Source organism: Peromyscus californicus, unplaced genomic scaffold (assembly GCF_007827085.1).
Source record: "Peromyscus californicus insignis strain IS unplaced genomic scaffold, ASM782708v3 Scaffold_8__1_contigs__length_139910024, whole genome shotgun sequence".
Lineage (NCBI taxonomy): Eukaryota > Metazoa > Chordata > Mammalia > Rodentia > Cricetidae > Peromyscus > Peromyscus californicus.
Window position 1 is genome coordinate 133532214 of NW_026294606.1, and position 22950 is coordinate 133555163.

General features: G+C 47.9%; 1 protein-coding gene across 5 annotated transcripts in view; it reads right to left on the reverse strand.

Moving 5' to 3' along the window:
- Nucleotides 1-16831: 16831 nt before the first annotated feature.
- The window catches only part of Slc10a7 (solute carrier family 10 member 7), a 234111-nt gene continuing 227992 nt past the window's right edge, over nt 16832-22950 (reverse strand). For 4 of the 5 annotated variants that reach the window (XM_052727224.1, XM_052727222.1, XM_052727223.1 and 1 more), the window contains 2 exons: nt 21927-22072; nt 16832-19156 (listed from right to left, as the gene is read on the reverse strand). In XM_052727224.1, the coding sequence (XP_052583184.1) occupies nt 19127-19156; nt 21927-22072 (176 nt within the window). In that variant the 3' untranslated portion in view covers nt 16832-19126. The remainder of the gene's footprint in view (nt 19157-21926; nt 22073-22950) is intronic. The other variant, XR_008215640.1, reaches the window with a different exon arrangement.

The window sequence follows — 22950 nt, forward strand, 5'->3', positions numbered from 1 at the left end:
AGCTGCCCTCCAGGGAGGGCTCCAAGAGCCACGTTATCGGGCACACGTTCCTTCCTCACGGTTCAACAAGAGGAGACACACACATTCCCAGTTCTTCCTGGGTGTAGAGCAGAAGTCATGACTGTGAAAAGAGCAATTGTCTTATTTTGCTAAGTGGACATAGTATCATCCTATGTCCACGTCTCTATACCCACAGATTAGTGTAGCTCTTGGACCTCGTTAGAGAAGTGTCTTGTGCAGTGGCGGTGGTTAACACAGAAACACGCTGGTCGAGGTGTAGATAGAGTGTCAGTGCACAAATGGACAACTCCATCACACATCTCCCGGCAGAGCTCAGGGACCATTACAGAGTGGGGAGTGCTGAAAGATGGTTAGAGCCGGAGGTCAGTGAAGACAGAACCTCCGCCCTCACAAACTCACTTCAGCTGTGGCCGCCTGCACATCAACCCAGTTCATCATAGCCGGGGATTAAGGGGCTGGGGTTGGGTGGGTGGGGCCCATGAAACTCTCCCGTTAAGACTTATTGACAGCTGGTGGCTTCTGGGGGATGGAGGGTCTGTTTGCCTTAAGAGTGTGGTCCCTGGTAGGTCAGCCATGACTCAGTGAGTCCATGGACAGCACATTTTGGACTAAGTGGAGAATGTACCAGGCTTGTTCTCTTAGGCTACCAACCAACTTCCAAATCATGACACAGAAACTTAGTATTAGTTTTGAATGCTCGGCGTAGCTTAAGCACATTTCTGGCTAGCTCTTTTAACTCAAATTAAGCTGTTTCTCTTTCTCTACCTTTTGCCTCAGGGCTTGTTACCTTTCTTACTTCTGTGTATGTTACTTTCACTGCTTCTCTGTCTGCCTGGCTTCTGGCCCTGGGTGTGCCCCTCATTCTCACCTCCTTCTCTTTCCTTTGAGCCTAGAGTTCTATTAATTCTCTCTGCCTGCCAGCCCTGCCTATCCTTTCTTCTGCCTAGCTATTGGCCGTTAAACTCTTTATTAGACCAATCAGGTGCCTTAGGCAGGCAAGGTAAAACAGCAACACAGCTTTACATAATTAAGCAAATGCAGCACAAACAAATGCAACACATCTTTACACAGTTAAAATAATATTCTGCAGCATAAACAAATGTAACACATCTTTGCCTACTTAAAATAATATTCTACAATAGGGGAGCACAAAGTGGAGAGGGTAAGTAGGTGGGGGCATATCTAGGAAGAGTTAGGAAAGGATTGGGAGTGGATATGATCAAAATACAATATGCATGTATAAAATTCTAAAAAAATTAGTGTAAACATTTTAAAAGAAAAGAAAACAACAGTTGTCTTGGACCCATGGAGGCTGCTCTGTCCATGGGAAGAACTTCCTGAAGGTGAAGACCTTTTGCCCAGCCTTCTCTGAGTTGGTTGGCAATACCATGGAGAGGCTGCACATCAAGAAATAAAGCAGTGGAAAGTGGGTGCTTAGGTGCAAGAAAGCCATTGTGGTCACCACTGAAAGGATCCAGACAACTCAGTGAGTGAGAATGAGAGCATGACCGCCGAGAAGGTTGTTATTGTGGAGATGAGAGAGAACAGCCAGAGGCACCTGGAAGGGTCCAGACTGAACTCAGCCAGCAGAATAGACCAAGCCATGAGGGGAGAGGAGAGTAGTGGGGAGGTGGGCAGTGAGAGAGGAAAAAGAGAAAGGGAAGAGGAGGGTAAGCAAACAAGAGAGGCACCAAGGACCGAGAGGAACCAAGAGAGCTCTGGCTGGGTTATACAGGAACCAGCAGCAGAGGAAGGGAAGTGAGGTTCGGGGGCCGGAGAGGTTTAGGGTGGGGGTGGGGTGGGAAGTGTTGAGACTCTGTAGCAGGTATTGAGAGAATATGACAAGCTGAGAGAGCCTAGTGGCCAGCGTCCACTCTGATATGTTAATAGACAGCTCAGCTGTTCGTCCTGAGTTTCTTTGGTCCCGTAGGTCAACAGTGCACACCTACGATGTGACATGATTCATACTGAGGTTAAGGACAGTAAAACCCAGATCCTGCCTCTGGGTGAGTGAGCTGCTGACAGAGTGGTCCCTCAGAAGGGACCAGCTCTTGACGGAAACCGCACGTAAGGCAGGTCCAAGTAGATCCTTCCTCAAAGGCAGCTGCTACCTGCCCTTTACTGGCCCTCACTCTTCATTGCCATTCTCCAGAGCATGTGCCCCCTGAAGTCCAGGAGTCCGAGACCCCAGGTTGAATACTGTGTTCAGAGCACCCTGTTCTCTGAAAACCCCATTCAGGTTTTCAGTTAGCACCAAGTCAACAATCTGTCGCTCCAGAAGTCGATGGAGTGACAGCCAGGCCAGGTGGGCTGATGGTTCTGCCTTCAGGGGAGAGACCTCTGCACACAGCCTGCTCTAGGTTGTGCCTTTCTCCACCAGTGATCAAGGGAGTAAAAGGTCACATCTGATGACCTTTCCTTCCTCTCTGTTCCTGCTCAGGGTCAGGTTAGTGACGAGTATTGTCAAGTAGAGTATCTTCTTCCCAGAGTCAAGAGATCCATTCACTAGAAAGAGAACTAAAGAGAGACCCTGGTATGGACTTAGATCTGAATTAGCTCTGGAGGAGACTGGCCATGCCCTCAGGACTTGTGCTATAGACTCTGAAATCAACTGCCAGATGTGGGCACCATTTCCAAGAGCTAGTAAAATGACGACGCATCTCCCCCTCCACCCTCTGCTCTAGCAGGAGCTTATTCAGGTGCTCAGGAACAGGTGAAGCAGTGTACTGTTAACCTGCTTGAGGCTGTGCAGGAGCTACACAAAACCTTTGTGTCCAAAGGGGGTTGGAGTTTCACTGAGTTGTACCTTGTTTCTACCAGTCCGTACCCCCCCACACACACACATACACACCACACACGGGAACAAAATATGACTGAATTCAAACCTTTGTGGTGCTGTGGATGAAATCAACAGGTTTGGGTGAGCATTTTCCTATCCCTTAAGCCAGGTTTTCACTTCTGTACAGGAGAGATGCCATAATCTAGTTGGCAGATTTACTGTGAGCCACAGTGTGTCTGGGGGCTCAGCCTTGACACCATACGAAATCAGCATCTCACTCCTGTGTCCCGAAACCTCAGAAAGCACAGGCTGTTTTCTTCGTCCAAATAATAATGACTGTTGGGCACATAGTAGGTGCTTAAGCGTAACCTTCAGAGAAAGGCCGTCTGAATAATGCATCCCCGTAGGTGTCTCTTGGCTCTTCATTATTACTCTGCTTCCTTCACAGCCCTTGAAATGATATATATGCTTACAAGTTGTCTATCCTCACTCGACTGCAATTTCCCCAGGTCAGGGCCCCTGTCCGTCTTGCTGGTCAGAGTCCAGACAGTGCCTTGTGCGGAGGCCCTGCTCAGGGTGTGTTTGTCAAATGGACAAACCCATGAAAACCCCCATTTGGCTAATACTATTCTGTGTGACAGTGGTTTACAAGGTGTCAGAACCAGTCCAAACAGGCAAGAATTATTTGTCCTCAGGGAGTTCACTAGCAAAGGAGAGCTGGGTCAGGAACTACTCATGTCTTCTCATAGAACTCAGCTGGGACCCTTTCTACAGGACAACCCACTTCCTCAGGCCTCCAAGAGAAGGAGGCCCTTCCTGCCAAATGGAGCAGAGTGAATGAGGTTTTATGACGTGGACAAGGCTGCCTCAGAGCCTGAACTGGGGCCCTGGGGCTGAGGGGGCGGGGAGAGTGGGGCTGGGAGAGCCCTGGAGCCCAACCCTCTCCCTGGGCTCTGCACCACTGAAAGGCTCCAGACAGCTTGGGCACTGGGCCAGGCTGCTGGGTTCCAGTGGGAAAGCTGACCTTGGCCAGGAACAGCCAGGAAGAGGCACAAATGACTCATTGTCCCACATCCTCCAAGGTGAAATCCCAGCAGTGTGTGTGGCCTGTGGGGCTGGATGTGCCTGCAGCCTTGGCTTCCTCCTCAGCCAAAATAAAAGCACCAGCCAGTCAAACCTGCGCCGCCTAGGGACACAACGGGCACATTCTGCCATTGTCTTCCCGACATGTCCCTGCACTTCCAGTTTTAAAATATCCTTACAACACAATTCCCAGCTTAAGCAGGATTTCTTTTAAAAGACTTAAGGCAGTCGTGTGTGTGTGTGTGTGTGTGTGTGTGTGTGTGTGTGTGTGTGTGTGTTGATAGAAACAAGGCACAGTTCAGTGAAATCCTGGCACCCCTCTAGGCACAAAGGAAGTGTGATAAGCTTTCAGAGCACGTGTGAAGGTCTCCCTTCAATGCTTGTTTTTACTGAGAAGTTTGGAATCCCAAGTGCTAATTTTTAAGATGTGTTATTGCACCGAGATTTCCACTAGAGGGCAGTCTTGGAAAATATTTATAAATATATATTTTATTGCTCTGTCTAGGAAATAGTGCTGTTTTGTTTTGTTTTAAAGAAAAGAGCTGGTCTAAAATTTCAGGGCAGGCGTTTTCTCATCCTTCCATGAGCATAGCTAGAGAAAGAGGCCAAGTAAGAGGCTGTCACTGCCTGGTCCTCCTGTACATGGGAAGCAAGGGTGTGTGTGTGTGTGTGTGTGTGTGTGTGTGTGTGTGTGTGTGTGTGCAGAACCCTCCCCCAACACCCACTGCCTGGTGGGCAAGGATCACCCCATTAGAGCCGTGAAGCCCTGATGTGTGTGTGTATGTGGGGTCCTCCACTGAGACTCAGCTTCAGCCCTTCTCTCCCAAGAAAGCAGTGGCCGGAAATCCTCAGAAAAGAACCAGGAAGGATCAGAGGGGAAGCCAGAGTCCAAACAACCAAAAATAGTTCCCAGGCAGGCAGCCATGGATATTTCCCTCTATGTGTAAGTACGTGTAAGTAAGACAGACCAAGTCTGAGTCTGGAAGGATCCTGTGTACATTTCATGAAGTCAGAGCTTATGAGTTGGTGGGAAGCACCCACCCCACCCCCACACTGTATGATTTAAGGGAACACACACACACACACACACACACACACACACACACACACACACACACACATTCTATCTGTCTGCCAGTCTGTCTGTTTATCTATCTATCTATCTATCTATCTATCTATCTATCTATCATCTATCTATCTATCATCTATCTATCTATCTATCTATCTATCTATCTATCTATCTATCTATCTATCTATCTCCATCCCAAAAGAGAACATCTCCATTGAACGCCATGGCTAGGAGAGATGGAAGACAAGTTTATTCTTACCACGTTTCTTCATCAGTGAACTGAATAGCAATAAATGATAAAGTTGCTCTTCAGCCACTAAATCTATTTCTGGAGCCTTCAAGTCTCCCAGCTTTGTCATCCAGTGCAGTCCCATTTCCTCCTGGAAACAGCCCTAGGTGTCATCACCCCGCTCCCCTGCTTAGAGACACAGACAGAAGCCAGGCCAGGCAGTGGTCTGAGCGGGCCTCACAGCCAGCCACGCGCTACAACTCAGGCTGAAGTCAGCCATTTATTTTCCGTTCTGAGCATCTGCCTGAGCCAGGGTGGCTGGGTGTCACCAGGATGCTATTCCTTGATTGACCCCAGAAGCAGACTGTAGCAATGTCAAGACAAGTCCCTTGATGGTTCCTCTGGGATCCAGGCTAGAAAGGGGAAGCCCAACACACAGCACTGCTTCCTTTTGTTCCTGTGGTCTATTCCCTGGTGTTTGCTGGGGCTGGGTCAGCTGGGTGTGCCCTTTCTGGGAGCACTGCAGCCTGCTAGAAGGTCAGGCTGCTTCAAATTGTAGCTGGAGAGCTTCTCTCCGGGTCCCGCCAAGCCCCCACAGCCCACTTATAAATAAACACACAGACTCATATTATTTAAACTGTTTGGCCTAATGGCTCAGGCTTCTAGCTATCTAGTTCTTACATCTTAAATTAACCCATTTCTATAAATCTATACCTCGCCACATGGCTTGTGCCTTGCCGGTAATTTACATGTTGGTACTCATGGCGGCGGCTGGAAGCGTCTCCTGACTCAGCCTTCCTGTTCCCAGAATTCTTTTCTTTGCTTGTCCTGCCTATACTTCCTGCCTGGCTACTGGCCAATCAGCATTTTTTTTTTTTTTTTTTTATACAGAGCGAAATCCACAGCATCAAGTGCCCAGAACCACAGCCTGTTCATGGTCCTACCCTTCCTCAGGGTCATCCCCTGCCTACCTTTTCCCCTTCTGTGGGCCTTTACATGTAGGCAGGGAGTAGCTCCAGAAAAGTGGCTTTGAAAGCGTGCTGTCTCCTCATGCCGTGAGCCTGAAGCTTGCATTTGAAGGTAGGCTGGGGGTTTGGAGGAGAAAAGGGGGGCCAAAAAAGGGGGCCTCAAGGCACTGGTGGCAGAGACAGTTGAAGACAAAATAGTGAGGAGAGAACCCTGGGGCCATGCTCTTCTCCATGCTCAGAGGTCAGAGGTTGCTTCTACAACACCCCGCTCCTCTCTCTGTTGAGTCTGTTCCATACTGACGGGACCACTTGCATCAGAAAGGATGTCACCATGGTGCCCGCATGTGAGGTGAGAGCCGCCTTTTCCTTAGAGATTGAGGTCCAGCAGGAAAGTTGTGTTCTAAACTTCTGGTATGTGTAAGCAGCAGCTATAAGGCTTGTTGCTAGTTAGTAATACCAGGTGTCTGGTAGAGGGAGGGTCAGAACATACTAAAAGATTTGCACTAGGAATGGGACCCTCCTTTTGCTGTATTGCTTCTAGAAACTGAACAGTGGGGTAAGATAACCTCAGATGTTGCAAGTTCTCCTGGGAATAATCTCTTGCCTCCTCTTGCACTCTGGTCTTCCCTCCCCCAACCTAAATGTTACAATTATTCATCCCAGATAAGGCACCAAAGAAGCCATTCTGTTCAAGTCTAGCTTAGTGCACTAGTAATTATACTGTATTACTTACAGAAGCATGGGATTTATGGGATTACAGCAGTTCAAAGGCTGCTGTATCACAGAAAGTCCACTCCAGCACCAAATCACCAAAGCTATATTCCTCATGAATGCTACAGCCCTGAAGCTCACAGCACAAGCTGCCGGCTGCCCGGAGGTCAATCTTCTCTGCCGAGTAACACCTTACCGCTTTCAGAACCATGGGGAACGTCCCTGAGAATCTCCTCAGGAGCTTCCATGAGCCATGTAAGTTTGGTTTACTTCCTGAGTCACATGGGCCTCCTGGGGTGGGGGCAGGGTTGGGCAGAAGGAAACAGCTACAGAACACGAGGTGCGAGATGAGTCCTGCTCAGCTGACCAACCCTTGCCGTCCTAACAACCAGAATTGAAGGGGCGGTGAGGAAGAGAAAGGACTTCCTGTGACGGCTGCTCATAGGTTCCTAGTTTGCTTGCTCTTAGCAGTTGGTCAGAAGGGCCCTGGGCACATCAGGCAGGTTTCAGGCACCAGGTGAGCTTCTCTGTTGTGCTTCTCTGAGGCCCAGGCTGCCATTGCATGGTGCTGTCAGGTCTCTCAGTTCCGGGAGAGGTCAGGGAGATCTGGACGTATGGAACCAGGTCAACTCATGCTCTGCTTTTACCAGAACAATACCGGGTAGGGAAGTTCCCCTCACTAGGGGTGTAAAGAAAAGTGCAATGTGTGTGCATATGAAGATACTCTTTGGCAGGTTTTCCAGGACCTGTCTGTGCCCAGCAAGGGAAGATGTAGAATATTATTTTAAGGTGTGTTGCATTTGTTTATGCTGTGGAACATTTGTTCAATGAGGCAAAGATGTTGCATTCTTTTATGTTGCATTTGTTTAAGTCTGTGAAGCTGTGTTACTGTGCTGGTCTAAAACACCTGATTGGTCTAATAAAGAGCTGAACAGCCAATAGTGAGGCAGGAAAAAGGATAGGCAGGTCTTGCAGGAAGAGAGAATAAACAGAAGGAGAAATCTGGAGGAAGAAAGAAGGAGCAAGAGAAGGAGGAAGATGCAAGGGGCCAGCCACCCAGCTACACAACAGCCACAGAGTAAGTAAGAAAGAAAGGTATACAGAAATAGAAAAAGGGAAAAGCCCAGAGCAAAAGGTAGATGGGATAATTTAAGGTTAAGGAAAGCTGGCAAGAAACAAGCCAAGCTAAGGTTGGGCATTTGTGATTAAGACTAAACCTCTGTGTGTGGTTTATTTGAGAGCTGGGTGGCAGGGCCCCCAAAGAGCACCAACAGCCAACAACAGGAAGAGGTCTCTTTCTAGACTTGAAGTCCCTCTGGCTGCTGCATCAGAGGACTCTGAGCAGGGCGTGTTGAAGGCTTAGCACGCAGCCTCTGGTGCTATGAGGAGGTAGTGGGACCCTTAGGACATGGGGTCTGATTGAAGGATGTTAGGTTCAAGATGTTCCCTTGATGGAGACTGTGGGAACAGGTGTGTCTCTCACTCCTTTCCTGACCACCATGAGGTGAGCAGTTTCCTCCACATGCTCCTGCTATGAGGTACTGTGCAGCCACAGCTCCAAAAGCAGTGGGGAACTGACCGTGGACTGGAACACCTAACGCTGTTGGTTAAGATAAACCTTTTACCTTATAAGCTGATCTATCTCAGATATTTTTAACAGTATTGGGAAGCTGGCTTGCACGATACCTCAGAGGGAGTTATCTCCAACAGCACTCACTCAGAGAGCTTCACCACAAAGCTACTCTACCTTGCTGTGTTTGCCCTGCACTGCTCAGTAGCCCCAAGCCTTTCACAGGGACATGTGTGCGGGAACCTAGCCTAGCTCAACCCAGCCCTGCCCTGCCAGGCTGAGATTTCTGCAGGCTGTGGAGGGGTGAGCTCAGACAGGGTGCCAGTGTGGAGTCTGAGAGGATCACCAGAACAGCCCTGGCTCAGGCTCCTTATGACATGACATGCCTTCCTCACTGTGTTCCCCAGCTCTCAGACTCTGTGTCTGAGCCCTGCATCCTTTCCCCTGGCCCTCACCATTCCCTCCCGGGATGCTGGCTGTGATTGCTGAGTCCGAGCCCCAGTGGGAGTGGACAGACTGTGCAGTCAGCAAGCCAGACTTGAGGCCCTCCATGTCCCCAGATAAAAGTGTGGTGGTGTTGGTCAAACCAAGAAGGAACAAGGCTGACGCGGCTCTGAAGACAAACTGGAAATAGTTTACCTTTATTACTAAAATGTGTAATTTTTGAGGCTGCCAAGTGATTGAACTCAATTCAGGGCTGGGATGAAAATGCATTCCCGATATTTTCTGACGTGACTTGGGCTGCCTTTGTTTTGATGCTCAAGATCGGATTTTCTCAATTGTTCCATTACTTCAGATGGCTTGCTAACACTGTCAGAGGTGTTAAAGAAAAGTCAGCTAGTTAATCAAGCACTCATGAAAGGGCCAAGGAGGGGGCACTGTCAAGGTCCTCACAGACACCAAAAGCAGGCTCTGCCTGACCTCAGTGCCCGACCTGCCACCGGGGTAACTATACATGACTTCCACTATGTCTCCACAGAGTTGAGAATGACTTAGTGCCAAGTGTGGTGTGGACACTTGCCTGCTGGATGGAGATGGAAATTCATTTCCCATCTGTCAAGGGGCTTGACACTGAGCTGGTAATGATTTTCTGTCAGGCAAGGCTTGGCTGGATTTGAACCCGTGACCCAGAGGTAAAGGGCAGCTGTCCATGCCTTGTTATGCCCAACTCAGATCTGTGCAGTGCCTGCCTCTGCTTCCTCCTCACACACATAAATTTTGGTTAGATCCTAATTTAGCACTGGGCCCAGTGGCTCATGTCCTGGGGGATAGGAAATGGAGGGCAGAGGAAGGAAGGCCTGTTTGACTCGCCCGGGCCCAGAAGCTATAGCTCCTCCCAAGATGGATGGTTGAGTCTTCCCAGGACCTTTGCGTGTTTATAGACCAGCCAAGGCCATAAGGAATGTGGGCCTGGAGGGAATTTGTGGGGTCTCATCAATTCTGGGTTGATTGCATCATCACGGGTACTAATTGTGTGTGTGCATACATGTGTGTTAACATGGAGGCCAGAGAACCTCTGTGTCATTCACTAGGAGATACCCACCTCACTATTTTTAGAAAGGGTCTCTCATTGACCTGGAGTTTGGTGGTTACAGGTAGGGTGGCCTGCCACTGAGTCCCAGGGATCCTCCTGCCTCTGCTTCTCCAGTGCTCGGATTTTTACTCATCCTGCTTTTTGTGTCGGATCTGGGGCTCAGACTCAGGTCCTCACGCTGTGTGGCAAGTTCATTTCCAACTGAGCAATCTCCTCAACCTGGATTGATTTTTATTTAAAAAGGGGGGGGGGGACTTTGGGAGCTTTTGCATATTGACCAGTACAGTGACTCTGGACACTGATTGTTGACTGGATCACATGCCACCTCCCAAAGATACTGTTTCATAATCTAAAACTCCAAAATAAAAAAAGGTCAACCGATCAGGCATTCTGCTGTTAGTCAGAGTTCCTAAGACATACAAGTAAGGTCCCACTGAAATCCATCATTTAGAGGGAGAATTGTGGACTGACTAGTACACACTGATGGATGACTCCACAGGAAAAGACAGAGAAGTTGTGTAGACTCGTGTTTGGAAGCACAAGGATTGGCCATATCAAAGACCCAGTGAAATCTGTTTTGCCACTTATGAGCCATGGAGCTTGGTATTCAGCCACATGGACCTCTACCTTCTATCTGTAAAATGGGAATCACTGCACCAGTGTCAAAATTGTGAAGAGGAAAGTGGTGTAACTCCTTCGTAGTGCCTGTGTTTAGTGGATGCCTAGCACACGGTGGACAGACGATGTCAGCAGTGTGTCACAGGCTGCCAGGTGCTCCTGAAGGAGAAACAGCAGCTTAGGAACGGTATTTTAAGACTGTGACAGAGGCCGTGGAGGGAGGTAGAGGCAAAGGGCAGTTCTGTAGATGAAATCAATAGAAAACTTTCTGAGTACAGAAAGTGGGTTGCGAAGGTTGCAGGGGAAGAGAAGCAGATGGTTGCTATGCCAACAGGGGAACCTGACTTGGGGAGGATGGAGTGAGGGAAGTGTAGCTGGAAGTTTTCCTGTGTCCCGCCTGGCCCGCAGTCAGGACAAATCTCTCTCACCCACCAGTCCCACAGCCGCTTGGACCCAAATACACACACAGAGGCTTATATTATTTATAAATGATATGGCCTACTGGCTCAGGCTTCTCATTAGCTAGCTCTTATATCTTAAACTAACCCATTTCTGTAAATCTATACTTTGCCACATGGCTTGTGGCTTACCGGCACTTTTATATTTTGCTTCTCCTGGCAGCTGCTGGCAGCGTCTCCTGACCCAGCCTTCCTCTTTCCAGAATTCTCCTCATCTGCTTATCCCACCTATACTTCCTGCCTGGCTACTGGCCAATCAGCGTTTTATTTATCAGCCAATTAGAGCAACACATATTCACAGCACACAAAACATCCCACAGCAGGGAAGAAAAGAGGTTACTGAGTTTTCATCTGGGCATGTGGAATCAGAGATGCTTGGAGGCATCCATGGAGGGATACCCATAATGCAACTGGAAATAGGAGACCAGAACTCCTGATTTGGCTGTTCCTGCTTAGAGCAGGACAGTTGACTGATCCTGGCCTAGAAGCTCCCAAAGATGGGTGGAGAGAAAAATCTATGACAGAAATCCCTGGAAATGACAACATTAAAGGGGACTGTGAAGGGTGAAGCCAAGTCAGTGCTCGGTGAGTATGATACCTGATGGAGCAGAAGGGACATTTTAATTGACACTCACGGAGCAGCCCTCAGAGAGGGCAGTTGCCAGTTACCGCTCAGAGGCAGCTCCAAAGGTGTTTGAAGGGAACTGGTAAGGGCAGCTCCTTCTGTTACCAGACTTGGGATATTTGGGGTAGGTAGGAAAAGACAAGGCCCAGTAGCACAGGTGGGCCTGGAGGACTGGGATTATGTCCTTGTCTTTCTGTGCTCTGGGGATACAGCCATTTAAAATTTAGCATCCAGTGTCTTCATTAACCAATGAAACAGACTCATGCCCCGGCCACTTGCTGACTTCTAGTGATGTTTGATAGTCTCCATAAGAAATTGCTTGTGTAGACAGAAGTCATGAGCATGGAGACTGACGTGGCCTCGCACAGATCTCACTGGATTTGCACTGGCCCCGTCCATTGTTGAATAATCAGAGCCAGGCACTGAGACACGGGCTTCAGGGACTTCCTCACCTGGCCTCCTGTCAACCCTGCAATCCCTACAGTTCTCACTCGTGAGCTGAGGTGGGGCTCTGCTCCAACTTCAGAGTGTACGGGAACCTTCTAGAGGACACAGGACGGCTGCCAGCAGTGTCAGATCCTGTCAGAACGTGCCCCACGTGAGACAATAAATGACAGGCTTGGATGTCACTGAAGAGACAACACAGGGAAGGTTCCCGCCATGCTGGCAAAGCCAGCACCATGGCCACACTGACAGCAGCTCTCCAGGATCGCAGGGACCTGTGCTGTATTTCAAGAACGGTGCGGCCACCCACCCCACAGCAGGTGAGGGAGACATGCCACAGTCACCACGGGTGGTGGCGTGGCGCTGGGGGAAGGTTACTCACACCGTGCACATGGAAAGTTTTATTGGGGGAATGGAGAAGGGAACAGAGGGAAGAAGAGAGGGAGAAAAGGGAAGAAAGGAAGAGAGGATGTGAGTGCTACCTCATGGTGAGAAGAGAGAGAGAGAGAGAGAGAGAGAGAGAGAGAGAGAGAGGGGAGAGAGAGGGGGGTTTCTTTCCTCAAAGGAGACTTGGCGTAAGAGGACGTGGTCAGGACTCTGGGTGGGTCCCCAAGGGGCAGGCCTGAATGCTAACATCCCCTAACAACCTGGAGTCTAGAATGTCTAGTGGGGGAGGGGGTCCATGTGGTTGAGGATTGAAGCTTGGGAGAGGAAACTAACAAGGAAAGGATTGATTTCCTCAGCATGTTTCCATCTTCTGCGTTGGGTCTCTGAGGGCTGGTGTACACGGCATGCCTTTGAATCTCTTAGAATTTCTGCGTTCTGAGGTTTTTAGCCCTTTCACAGGAAGAGGGAATGGGATCATTCCGGCTGTGTTGTTTCTTTCAATAGCAGCTCCAGGAAGGGTTGATGTTGGCTCAGGGTTTGCGGGTACAGTCCGTCATGCTGGTCATGGCATGGTGGCAGGTGCTTCAGGCGCTGGTCACATCATGTTCACGATCAGGAAACAGATGACTGGCTGGGGCTGCTTGGCTCCTGCCCCCCCAAGTCCTGAACCCTAGTTCATGGGATGGCACGACCCAGTCAGGGTGATGCTCCCCACGTGTCTATTTAGAGACCCTGGGCCACCCTGCTACTTCTCACCGATTCACTGGATAGTGGCTTCTCTCCCCTGCTCTCCTGCCTCCCCCTCCTTTTCCCCTCAGTCTGTTGGGTAGACATCTCCCACGGTCCGCACCCCCAGCTCTCCTGTGCATTTCCAGGCTGTAGCCACACTGTGAGTCCTTGCCCTCCCTCACCCTCTTCTCTGCCACTCCTCATTTGGGGGGGACTTTTCAGTGCCACTTCCCTAGCCAGCCCCAAACTCCCCCCACTTTATCTTGTAGGACAATCCCATTTACCTCACAGGCCTGGTCCTGGCTAGTTAGACTTCATCTTTCTTAACTAAACCATGCTTGGCTTGACCAATGTGCCACGGCTGAGGTGAATGATGGCATTCCCTCAGGCAACAGCAGAGCTCCGTTTGTACTGCATGCTTATTCCGACCCCTCCAAAGTACGATCAAAGTCAACTGAAAAATCAAGCACTCCTCCCCATGCCACCTTCCTGGAGTTCCAACTACCAAATGTGCTAGTTTGGTTCAAATGCTCCCTCTTCTTAGCTTTGTGGCCTTGGCCAGCCACTTGAGAAGTGACAATTTTCTCCTCTGGAAAATGGGGTTAGTTTGACCCATCTCAGCACTGCTGGAGAGATGACCAAGATAACGCGTATGAAGCACTTGCCACGATGCCAGGCACTGGGGAAGACTTACACAAATGTTAGCTGTAACTCCCTGGCCAAACTTGTACTTTATCAGAGCACACGGTGTCCCTACACAGACAACATGTATCCAGCAACACCATGGGTTTCTATGAGTACAAAGTGTCACTTCCTGCCTACACTGACATTCCCTCCTACTCCACATATATTGTTACCACAAGACAAGGTCTTGTAGCCTTGACTGAACTTATAATGTAGGCAAGGATGACCCTGGACTCCTCCTTGCCTCAGTGTGTGTGGGGATTCCAGGTGCGCACCATGTTGTGCAGCCTTGCCTTTTATCAGGGCTCCATTGAACATTTCCCTGCTTTGAAAGGCTTGGTAGTCTTTTGTCCTATCAAGATAACATTCTTGTCCATTGATTCTTTTGTAGGGTAGACTTGAGAAATAAAAGAGCTAGATGGAAGGACACAGATACTTAACTTTTAACAGTTCTCCACACATTTTACCCCATTTGTGCTTCCACTAACAGGGAGAAGTTCCCCCTCTACCCCAACACCCTTGTTATTTTTCTGAAAATTTCAAAGTTTTAAGCCTTTTGCCAGTCTCATAGGCTGAAAAATAGCTCACTTAAACGTGCATCCCCCCTGATTTTTCAAATTTTTATTACATTTATGTAGCACAAATCCTAATTGGTCTTAATAAAAACCCGGAGCTAAATATCAGGGTAAATGCTTAAAAACCATTAAAGGAGCCAGGCACTTGAAAGACTTCTTACCTCTACTGAATCCTCAGCCTGAAAACGGACTCCTGTCTCTCTACCCTTATAGCCCTCTCTTTACCCAGTCACATCACTTCCTGTCTCTTCCTTCCTAGTGCTGGAATTAAAGGTGTGAGGCTCCACCATCTTTTAGAATGGACCAATCTCGTGTAGCCCAGGATGGCCTTGAACTCCTGATCTTCCTGCTTCCTCCTCCCAAGTGCTGGGATTAAAGGAGTGTGCCACTACTGCCTGGCCTCTGTGGTAATTAGTGGTTGGCTCTGCCCTCTGACCTTCAGACAAGCTTTATTTGTTAGAGCACAAATTATCACCACACATCTATTTAGTGAGTCCATGTTGTGTGCGAGTGAATGCTGGGGCACGTGTAGAGGTCAGGGACAGCCTGCAGGAGCCAGTCCTCTCCTTCCACCATGTGGGTCCCAGGGGTCACACTCCGGGCATCAGACCTGCTGAGCAGGCCTTGACTTGCTGAGCCACTGAGCTGCCTCAATATTCTTTTAAAAAATTTTATTTTTATTATCTATACAATATTCTATCTGCATGCATGCCTGCACACCAGAAGAGGGCATCAGATCTCATTATAGATGGTTGTGAGCCACCATGTGGTTGCTGGAAACTGAACTCAGGACCTCTGGAAGAACAGCCAGTGCTTCCAACTTCCGAGCCATCTCTCCAGCTCTGGCTTAATGTTTTTAACTAAGTCTATTACCTATTGTTTTATTTTGTCTACTACGGACCCCTCATTTACAGTCTTCTATTTTTTTCCTGGCACATTTGGAGGAAACACAAATACCTTCCTCTTCTTCCTTCTAGGGGTACATTTTTTTTTTCCTGCACATAAGGATCCTCACACTGACTCACTCCATTGCCAGATTAGGAGTGGAAACCAGTGTGAACAGGAGAAAATGGAAAGTCTGAGGCTTCTGTGAGGTCGCATGACAGCCAAGGGCAGGTGGGGCTTTAGAGCCTCTCCCTGCTTACAAAGAGGAACATCTAAGCAGTCAGAGAAGGCACTTGAGAGAACTAAGTGTGGGTGGACTGGGGACTAGTGTGTGGAGACGGGGAGGGTGGTCACTGGGAATCCCAAGAGCCACAGTGGCGGGGGATGGGCCATTTAAGTTTGCATGTCCCCAAACATCAAGCATGTTCAGAATCCCTTAGAAAACAATCAGTGGAGCCAGGTTCCTTTTGTGTGTGAGGAGAGTATGGAGCAGGGCCCTGCTTCAGCAGCTGGTCCCGTCTGACAGGCTCAGTCATCTGGTGATATCAGTGCCCATGGCTTCTGACATCCATGCTGGTACCAACTAGTCTTCATTGGTAACCTGCAGTGAGTAAACACTGCTCTTCAAAATCAGGTCAGTAGGTAAGTCCTCTGGGGCATATAAGGATTTTCACTTATTTGAGAAAACAGCTCTGAATTACAATACAAGAGTTGTGAACAAATATAAAGTCTTAGGAGACCTCTTATTGTTTACATACAAATTGAGGATAATGATGATGTTAATGTTTATCTAAGTTTTCTAGGATATCAGAATTCTGTAAAGAAATCTTTTATTTTTAAATGTGTATAAAGTACTCATTAAATCAGATCAGCATGGCCTATGTAGCTTGAATTACTGAGGGTGCTTCCCCAACTCTTGGCTGCCACTCCGAGCCTGGAGCTGGAGACCCACAGATGTGTGTGCCACACTGGAGGAGATGGAAATGTCAACTGGCAACTAGAACAGCATGGGCTTCGGGCAAGACAGTGCTCACTGGGAACCCAGGAAAGCCTCCTGGAGGAGGTGACATTTCCATTAGGCTTCCAAAGGGAAGATGAAGCCCAAGAACACAAAAATTTGGCATTCTCCAAGGTGATGTGCTCGTCAAAGAAGCCCTGGGCTTGGGAAGGCTTGCCGGAACTCACCTTTCCACTAACCCAAAGGACACACAGCACCTCAGCCTCGTCACTCTGCTGCAAGTGTCCCTGTTCTGTTCCTAACACTGACGTACAGGCAGAGTATTAAAAATGGGTTTTTATGGCACGGTGGGGTGGAGCGGTGTGACCGGGCAGCTGGAAGGACTGTGGCATGTCTGTTCACCCACATTTCATGCTGCATTAAGCCAAAGCCAACCTAAGAAGTCCTCGGAAAGCAGAGCAAGAGCATCAGAAATCAGGCGAAAATGAACCACAAATTGTCCAGTGATTCCTCAAGTGGTCTTTGTTTAATCATAGAATTATTTTTTATTTCCCATTTATTATAAATAACCCACTTCATTACTTAGCTATCTTTGAAAAAATTTGGTACTTAGCATAAGCACTGAGCGTCAACCAGAGGTGTGTCAATTAAGAACAGACATGGGAAGAATTAAAAAAATCCACAAAATCTTAAAACCTGAAACACATGTAAAGACCACATTACCATTCTTTAAAATTTCAGCGTTAAAAAAACAAATTCCAGGTGGAAACATGAGTAAACATAAATATAATCTAATGTATTTCTTTCATAAATACATTTGGACAAACAAATGTATAAAACAGAGATGGACAGTGCATAAACATAGGAAAATATTTTAAGCTGCTAATTAAATTTGAATGAGCAGGAACTAAAATAAATTTTGATTCTATTTTTTGCTCACCATGGAAAAATATGCTATCCCATTTGTGTAAAAAGAGAAGTAGCCACAGACATGTTACTAAAGCCACCCAAACTCACGATATACATCAATTCTTGGAAAACAAAACACCTTTTTAAAGCAAAAGATAAAACGCTCTCCTAGCGTTTCAGTTGAGTCTCTCCCACAGCCACACCTGCTGCAGGTGGAGAGGTAGAGAGGTCACAGGGGAGACCAGTGTTCACGTGACGTGGAGACTCTGACTACAGCTCTGGCAGACAGACAACTTCCTCTAAAGCCCAAGTGTGGAGGGACGAGCCTTGAAAACCTTTCTGCTCCGAGTCAGTGCCAGGGCCGGGCACCGGCGGCAGAGCTCTGCTGGGAGTTATAGGTCCTGAGACAGCGACACAGAAGACCTGGCGAACACTGGCACGCGGGTGCTAACCATGCCGTAAACTAGCACCGCTGACAAGTCCAGTGAATTCTGAAGGAATGACTGCTTCGTTGTAGGACTTCAGCCACCACTACCAACAAGAAAGGCAGCTGCTGAGGAGACAGCAGGGCCTTGGTGAGACCCATGCCGCCAATTTGTCTGTTAAGTCAATAAAGTAGTAAGTACTAAGGAAACACAAGAATGGCGCTTCCGCCATCTAGTACATTGCTTATTTTCTACTGGCGTCCAGCTGAAGCTCTTCTGGCCATGAAGGCCACATCAGGTATCCCTGTGAAAGCTGATGCCCAGTTCCAGGACTAGTTCTTTGACAGCTTGGCTGATGGCTGGTATTGGACCTTCTGTGCCGGCCCCTCTTTCCACCTGACTAGGCAGTGTGGGCATGTAACATTCGCTCACGTCCATGCCCGTATGTTTTCTTTGACTCCTAAGGGCAATATGATTTGATTTCTTAAGAGATGCTGCAAACATTTGTCAAGTGAGTGATGGACGCTCTCATTCATAAACTGTCTCGAATGTCCTAAGTGTGCTTACTTAAAGGGTGTAACAGGCTGCGTCTTGCCAACAGGAGCGATTTGGAACTGTGTAACAGGAACAGCACTTGGTCCTAGCTGTGCAATGGGAACACAACCCACTGTCAACTGTTGCTACTCTCCAGCCGACTTCAATGTTTGTGTGTTGCCCTGGGTCGTTTGTGAGTGTGCGAGTGAAATGAGAAACAAAGGAATTAAGGAAGGAGGAGGAAAAGCACACAGAGATAGGACTGAAAACCTCCCAAACCCCACTCTGTGTTTACCTCAGTACTCACATCAGGCCTTCCTTTGAAGCAGCTCATAATAAATTTAAGCTATTCCCCCACACAGGTGTGATGGGACTCAAGAGTTTCCGGTGTGCGGGGACTAATTGAAGAGATGTCTAGAGAAGACGACGTCAAGGAATGAGGTACCTCGTGCTTCTCAGCATCTCGCCGATCTCTGACCCCTGCTGAGTTGATGAGGAAGAGGCATGTCACAGTCACAGAAACAAAGAACCACACGGCGAATCAAAGTATGCGAACGAGACTGCGGAATCTTTCCCTGTCACCAGGCGGATGGTTTCTGGATGGTGTGACCTCATTTCAAACGTTACAGTAACAATTACAGAGTTGTTGTGCACAAAAGGCAGTACAAAGAAAACCTGTTAGCTTTTTGTCCCTTACAAAAAACTTTTTTTCTGCATTAAGGAAGAAAAATTAAGTCCAGAATACTGTCCACCCACGGCAGTCGCCAGCAGAGCATGTCAAGAACATTTAAGGCACTTAAACAGGTGTATCATATTTTTCTGTAAAAAATAAAATAGACATCAAAGCAACATTCACAAGGACAGGTGTTCAGAGTGGCCTGCACGGACAGCCCTGTACATATACACATGCTTCAGGAAGGCGCCTCCTGAGTCAGACTGTCGGCCTCGTCAGCTTCACTCCCTGCAAGACACGGAAACGGTTCAGAGTTTGAATGTCCACAAACAAGGCAAAATATCACCTCACACAGATAACATGCCCCTGGGAGGAGGAGGCCACTGATACTCGTTTCATCTGGAATGTTCCCTGTAGGTCCCAAGGCTTGGTCCTCAGGCTGTACCATTACTGGAAGATGGTAGGACCTTTAAGACATCCAGGTGATTGGGGGCCTTGCATAGGACCTTGGTCCCCCTACCCCTCTTCCCTGCAGTGAAGGCAAGGGTTATATTCTATACACTCCACCATGACTCTCACAGGCCCCAGAGTAATAGAACAACCGATCATGGACTGAAACTTCCAAAACAAGGGGCCAAAACCAACTTCCTTCTTTCTAAGTCTTAGGTTTTGTTACAGCAACAGAAAGCGGATTGGCACACTCACTCAGATGGTCTATATAACCAGCCCTACCCTAGAAACAGACTTAGCTGCCAGCTCACTGGCCAGCAGACTGTGTCAGCTTCAGAGTCTGGCCGGGTGTTTGTATGCTTCTGTTCTGCACTACATGGGTCTCATTAGTATCATCTGCAAACAAAGGTAGTCATGGCACCCTGAAGAAAGGTTCTTAGTGTTTATGTTACTAGGTAAATGTTCCAGGCTTTGGGATTATTCTAAATTAGCCAGTGCTAACTGGAAACTGAACAGCATGGTCTGATTCTCAAAAATTTGAGATATAGGTATTGAATCTAGGGTCTCATGTATGTTAGGTAAATGGTCATTCACTAAACTACACTCTAGCCCTTTAAAGAAATTTATTGTGAGACAGGTCTCACTGGGCTGCCCACTGTCTTGGAGTTTATTTTGCAGCCAGAATGGCCTTGGATTTGCTGTTCTCTGCCTCTGTCCCTGAGGAGTAGGTAGGGTCGCAGCCCTGTTCAGTACGGCCCAGCTAATTTTCTTCATTTTTTTTTGTCAATAGTTGTATGAATACATTCGGAGGGGGCAACATACATGTACACTGATAGATGGAAGAGAAAAATCTCCAAAGAATGTGGGAAGCAAAGGAAGAAGACACTGGCCACCACTTTCTGCTAGCCCTGAGCAAGGTTACACCACCGTCTACGTGAGTGTGCCTGTCCACTTTCTATCGCTACGACAAAACCCATGGCTTAGAAAGAAGGGGGGCTCTTCAGCTCCTGGTTTCGGAGGTGGCCTGACACTGCTGTCGTTAGGTCACCGAATTAGTGATGACACTGGATGGGCTAGCCTTCTCATGCAGGACCTCAGGGGCTTCCTGTGAGTCTTCTAAGAGGGATATTCTATCTCTGTCGTTGTGTTACAGATATTTATGGCCACATAGAGTTTTCTAGTCCCAAATCCTGCACTGAGTTTTCCACAGGACGTTGAACTGCTGAACTCTCTCATCCCGTTTCCTAGAATGTAAAAATGGCAATAGCAAGTGCTGCCATGAGCATGGCTGTGGCTCAGCTGTGAACTCAGGCAGGATGCCTCAGCATCCATGTCTGACCGAGGCAGGGAGCGGGGCCTGCCTCACACACATCCCGTGGCCATGCTGTCATTCAGGATGTTAGGGACATAGCACAGGCTGCTTCGCCACTGGACGCCTCTTCTCACGTATCTCCTGTTAGCAGTCACCGCTAAATTACTTCTGGCAGGACCAAACCACCAGAGGAGAGCATTACATTGTGACACCAGATTCTGCGTCATCTAAATTTCTTTTGATTCACTGACTCAATTATTTTGGTTAATACTTTTGGAAATTAAGTCTAAAGAACCTAGCTAATTGCCGGGCGGTGGTGGTGCACACCTTTAATCCCAGCACTCAGGAGGCAGAGGCAGGCGGATCTCTGTGAATTTGAGGCCAGCCTGGGCTACCAAGTGAGTTCCAGGAAAGGCGCAAAGCTACACAGAGAAACCCTGTGGGGGGAGGGGGGGAAGAACCTAACTAATATGTAATAATATTATGTACTAAGTATGGTGAAATTAATATTGTGTGGGCTCTTTTGATAGTTAACTTTTATATTTTAATTCCCAAACACAGTTTTACCACACTGGGAAGTTAAAAGTGAAAATGCATTGTGGCTAAGTCTAGTTTCGGCCATATTCAGAAAAGCACAGAGGAAAGCCACCCAGGTCCACAGTGAAGTGCACAAGAAGGGGCAGTTCCAATTTTAAACACCCCATCAATAGTCTCCTGAATAGGAGTATGTTAGAGTATTTGAAAATTGCCTTGCAAGTATTACTCTATTTTATAAGACATTCAATATTCATTCTTCCCGATCAAATCGAATGAATCAATGTATACTGTAATTATACATTTATTTGTGTGTGTGTGTGTGTGTGTGTGTGTGTGTGTGTGTGTGTGTGTGTGTGTATGTATGCACACATATGTGTCCTTGTGTGCAGGTGTCTTCTCCAATTGCTTGCTATCTTATTTTTTGAGACAAGGTTTGTCATTTGTGTGCATGCTAGACTGACTTGCCAGTGAGCCCCCAGGATCTTTCTGTCTCTGTCTCCCAGGGCTGGAGTTAGAGGGCTGCACTGCCATGCCTGTTTTTTGCTGTAGATCCTAGGGTTCTGACTCAGGTCCTAATGCTTGAGCAGGACGTAATCTACCCACTCAGTCATCTCCTCAAACCCATTATTATATTTCATTAATAAAACACATACATTTGAACAGTGATATACCAGAAAAAAGTAAGTATATGAGTCATTTGAATCCAGAAAGAACATTTCAGTCTAATCTGGATCCAATCAGATCTTTCTGGAGTCTCACCTTCTGCCTTGACACCATCCAGGACTTGATTGTTGGCACGAGTACACTTCCTAGAAGGATCTGAGCGGGGTGGTAGATGAGCAAGGGCACAGATATCAATGAGAGATGCTCGTGGCCTGCGAACACTATCTTCAGCATTGGAATCCCTGTTCAACCAAGAAGACAGAAAACAGAGAGGCAAATTCAGGCTGGCATCAAATAAAAGGCATGTTCCATGAAAATCACAACTCGAATGGGTTATGACTCTATTTCCCTACGTGTATTCACAGACCCATAATGGGAAGTTCTCAAAGTTGACAGGTCTAGCTTCCTTTCACGACACCAAGTTCTAAGCTCTAACTGGGACAGATGAAGACTGTTTTGGGGCCAGTACCTCTCACTCCTTCATCAGGAGGAGGAAGACTAAACGGAGCTGCTCTAAGAAGGCTGGAAAGGACTAAGGAGAGATTAATCGCGAATCTCTTCTTGCTCAGTTGTGTGGGGACACTGGCTGTTAGGGTTCCCCAATGATACAGGAAGATAATGTGTGGTACAGATGGCGGTCATGAGAAGATGCTCCAGCTGGGCGGAAGTCCTGAGATTCAGTCCAGGACCTCACAACTTCTAAGCATGTGCTCCACCCACAAACCCTGAATGTTACTCTCATGGCCAAGGATCCCAATGTGCTCTCCAGTCACGAAACAATTTTATATGTAACAGGTAAACTGCAAAACTAGCACTCAGCCAAGGCCTCGATGGAACCCAAACAGATGAATGCTGCAATGTGAATCTACTAGTCTATTCTAAAAGAGTAGGGTGTGCCTGTGTCTGGGCAACTACCACCTTTGGCTTCTTTAGCTAGCAAAATCCAGACACTAGCAGCTTGCGTGTTAGCACCCCTGCTTTCCTGTGGCCGGGCTCTCGGAACTGACGTACACACATCAGCTCCTGCAACCAAGCGCTTTCAGAGTTCCGCTTTCTTCTTGTTTTTCTGAAATGGTCTCTGACAAGGGTCCAAGCTCCTAAACATGCCCGATAATGGTGC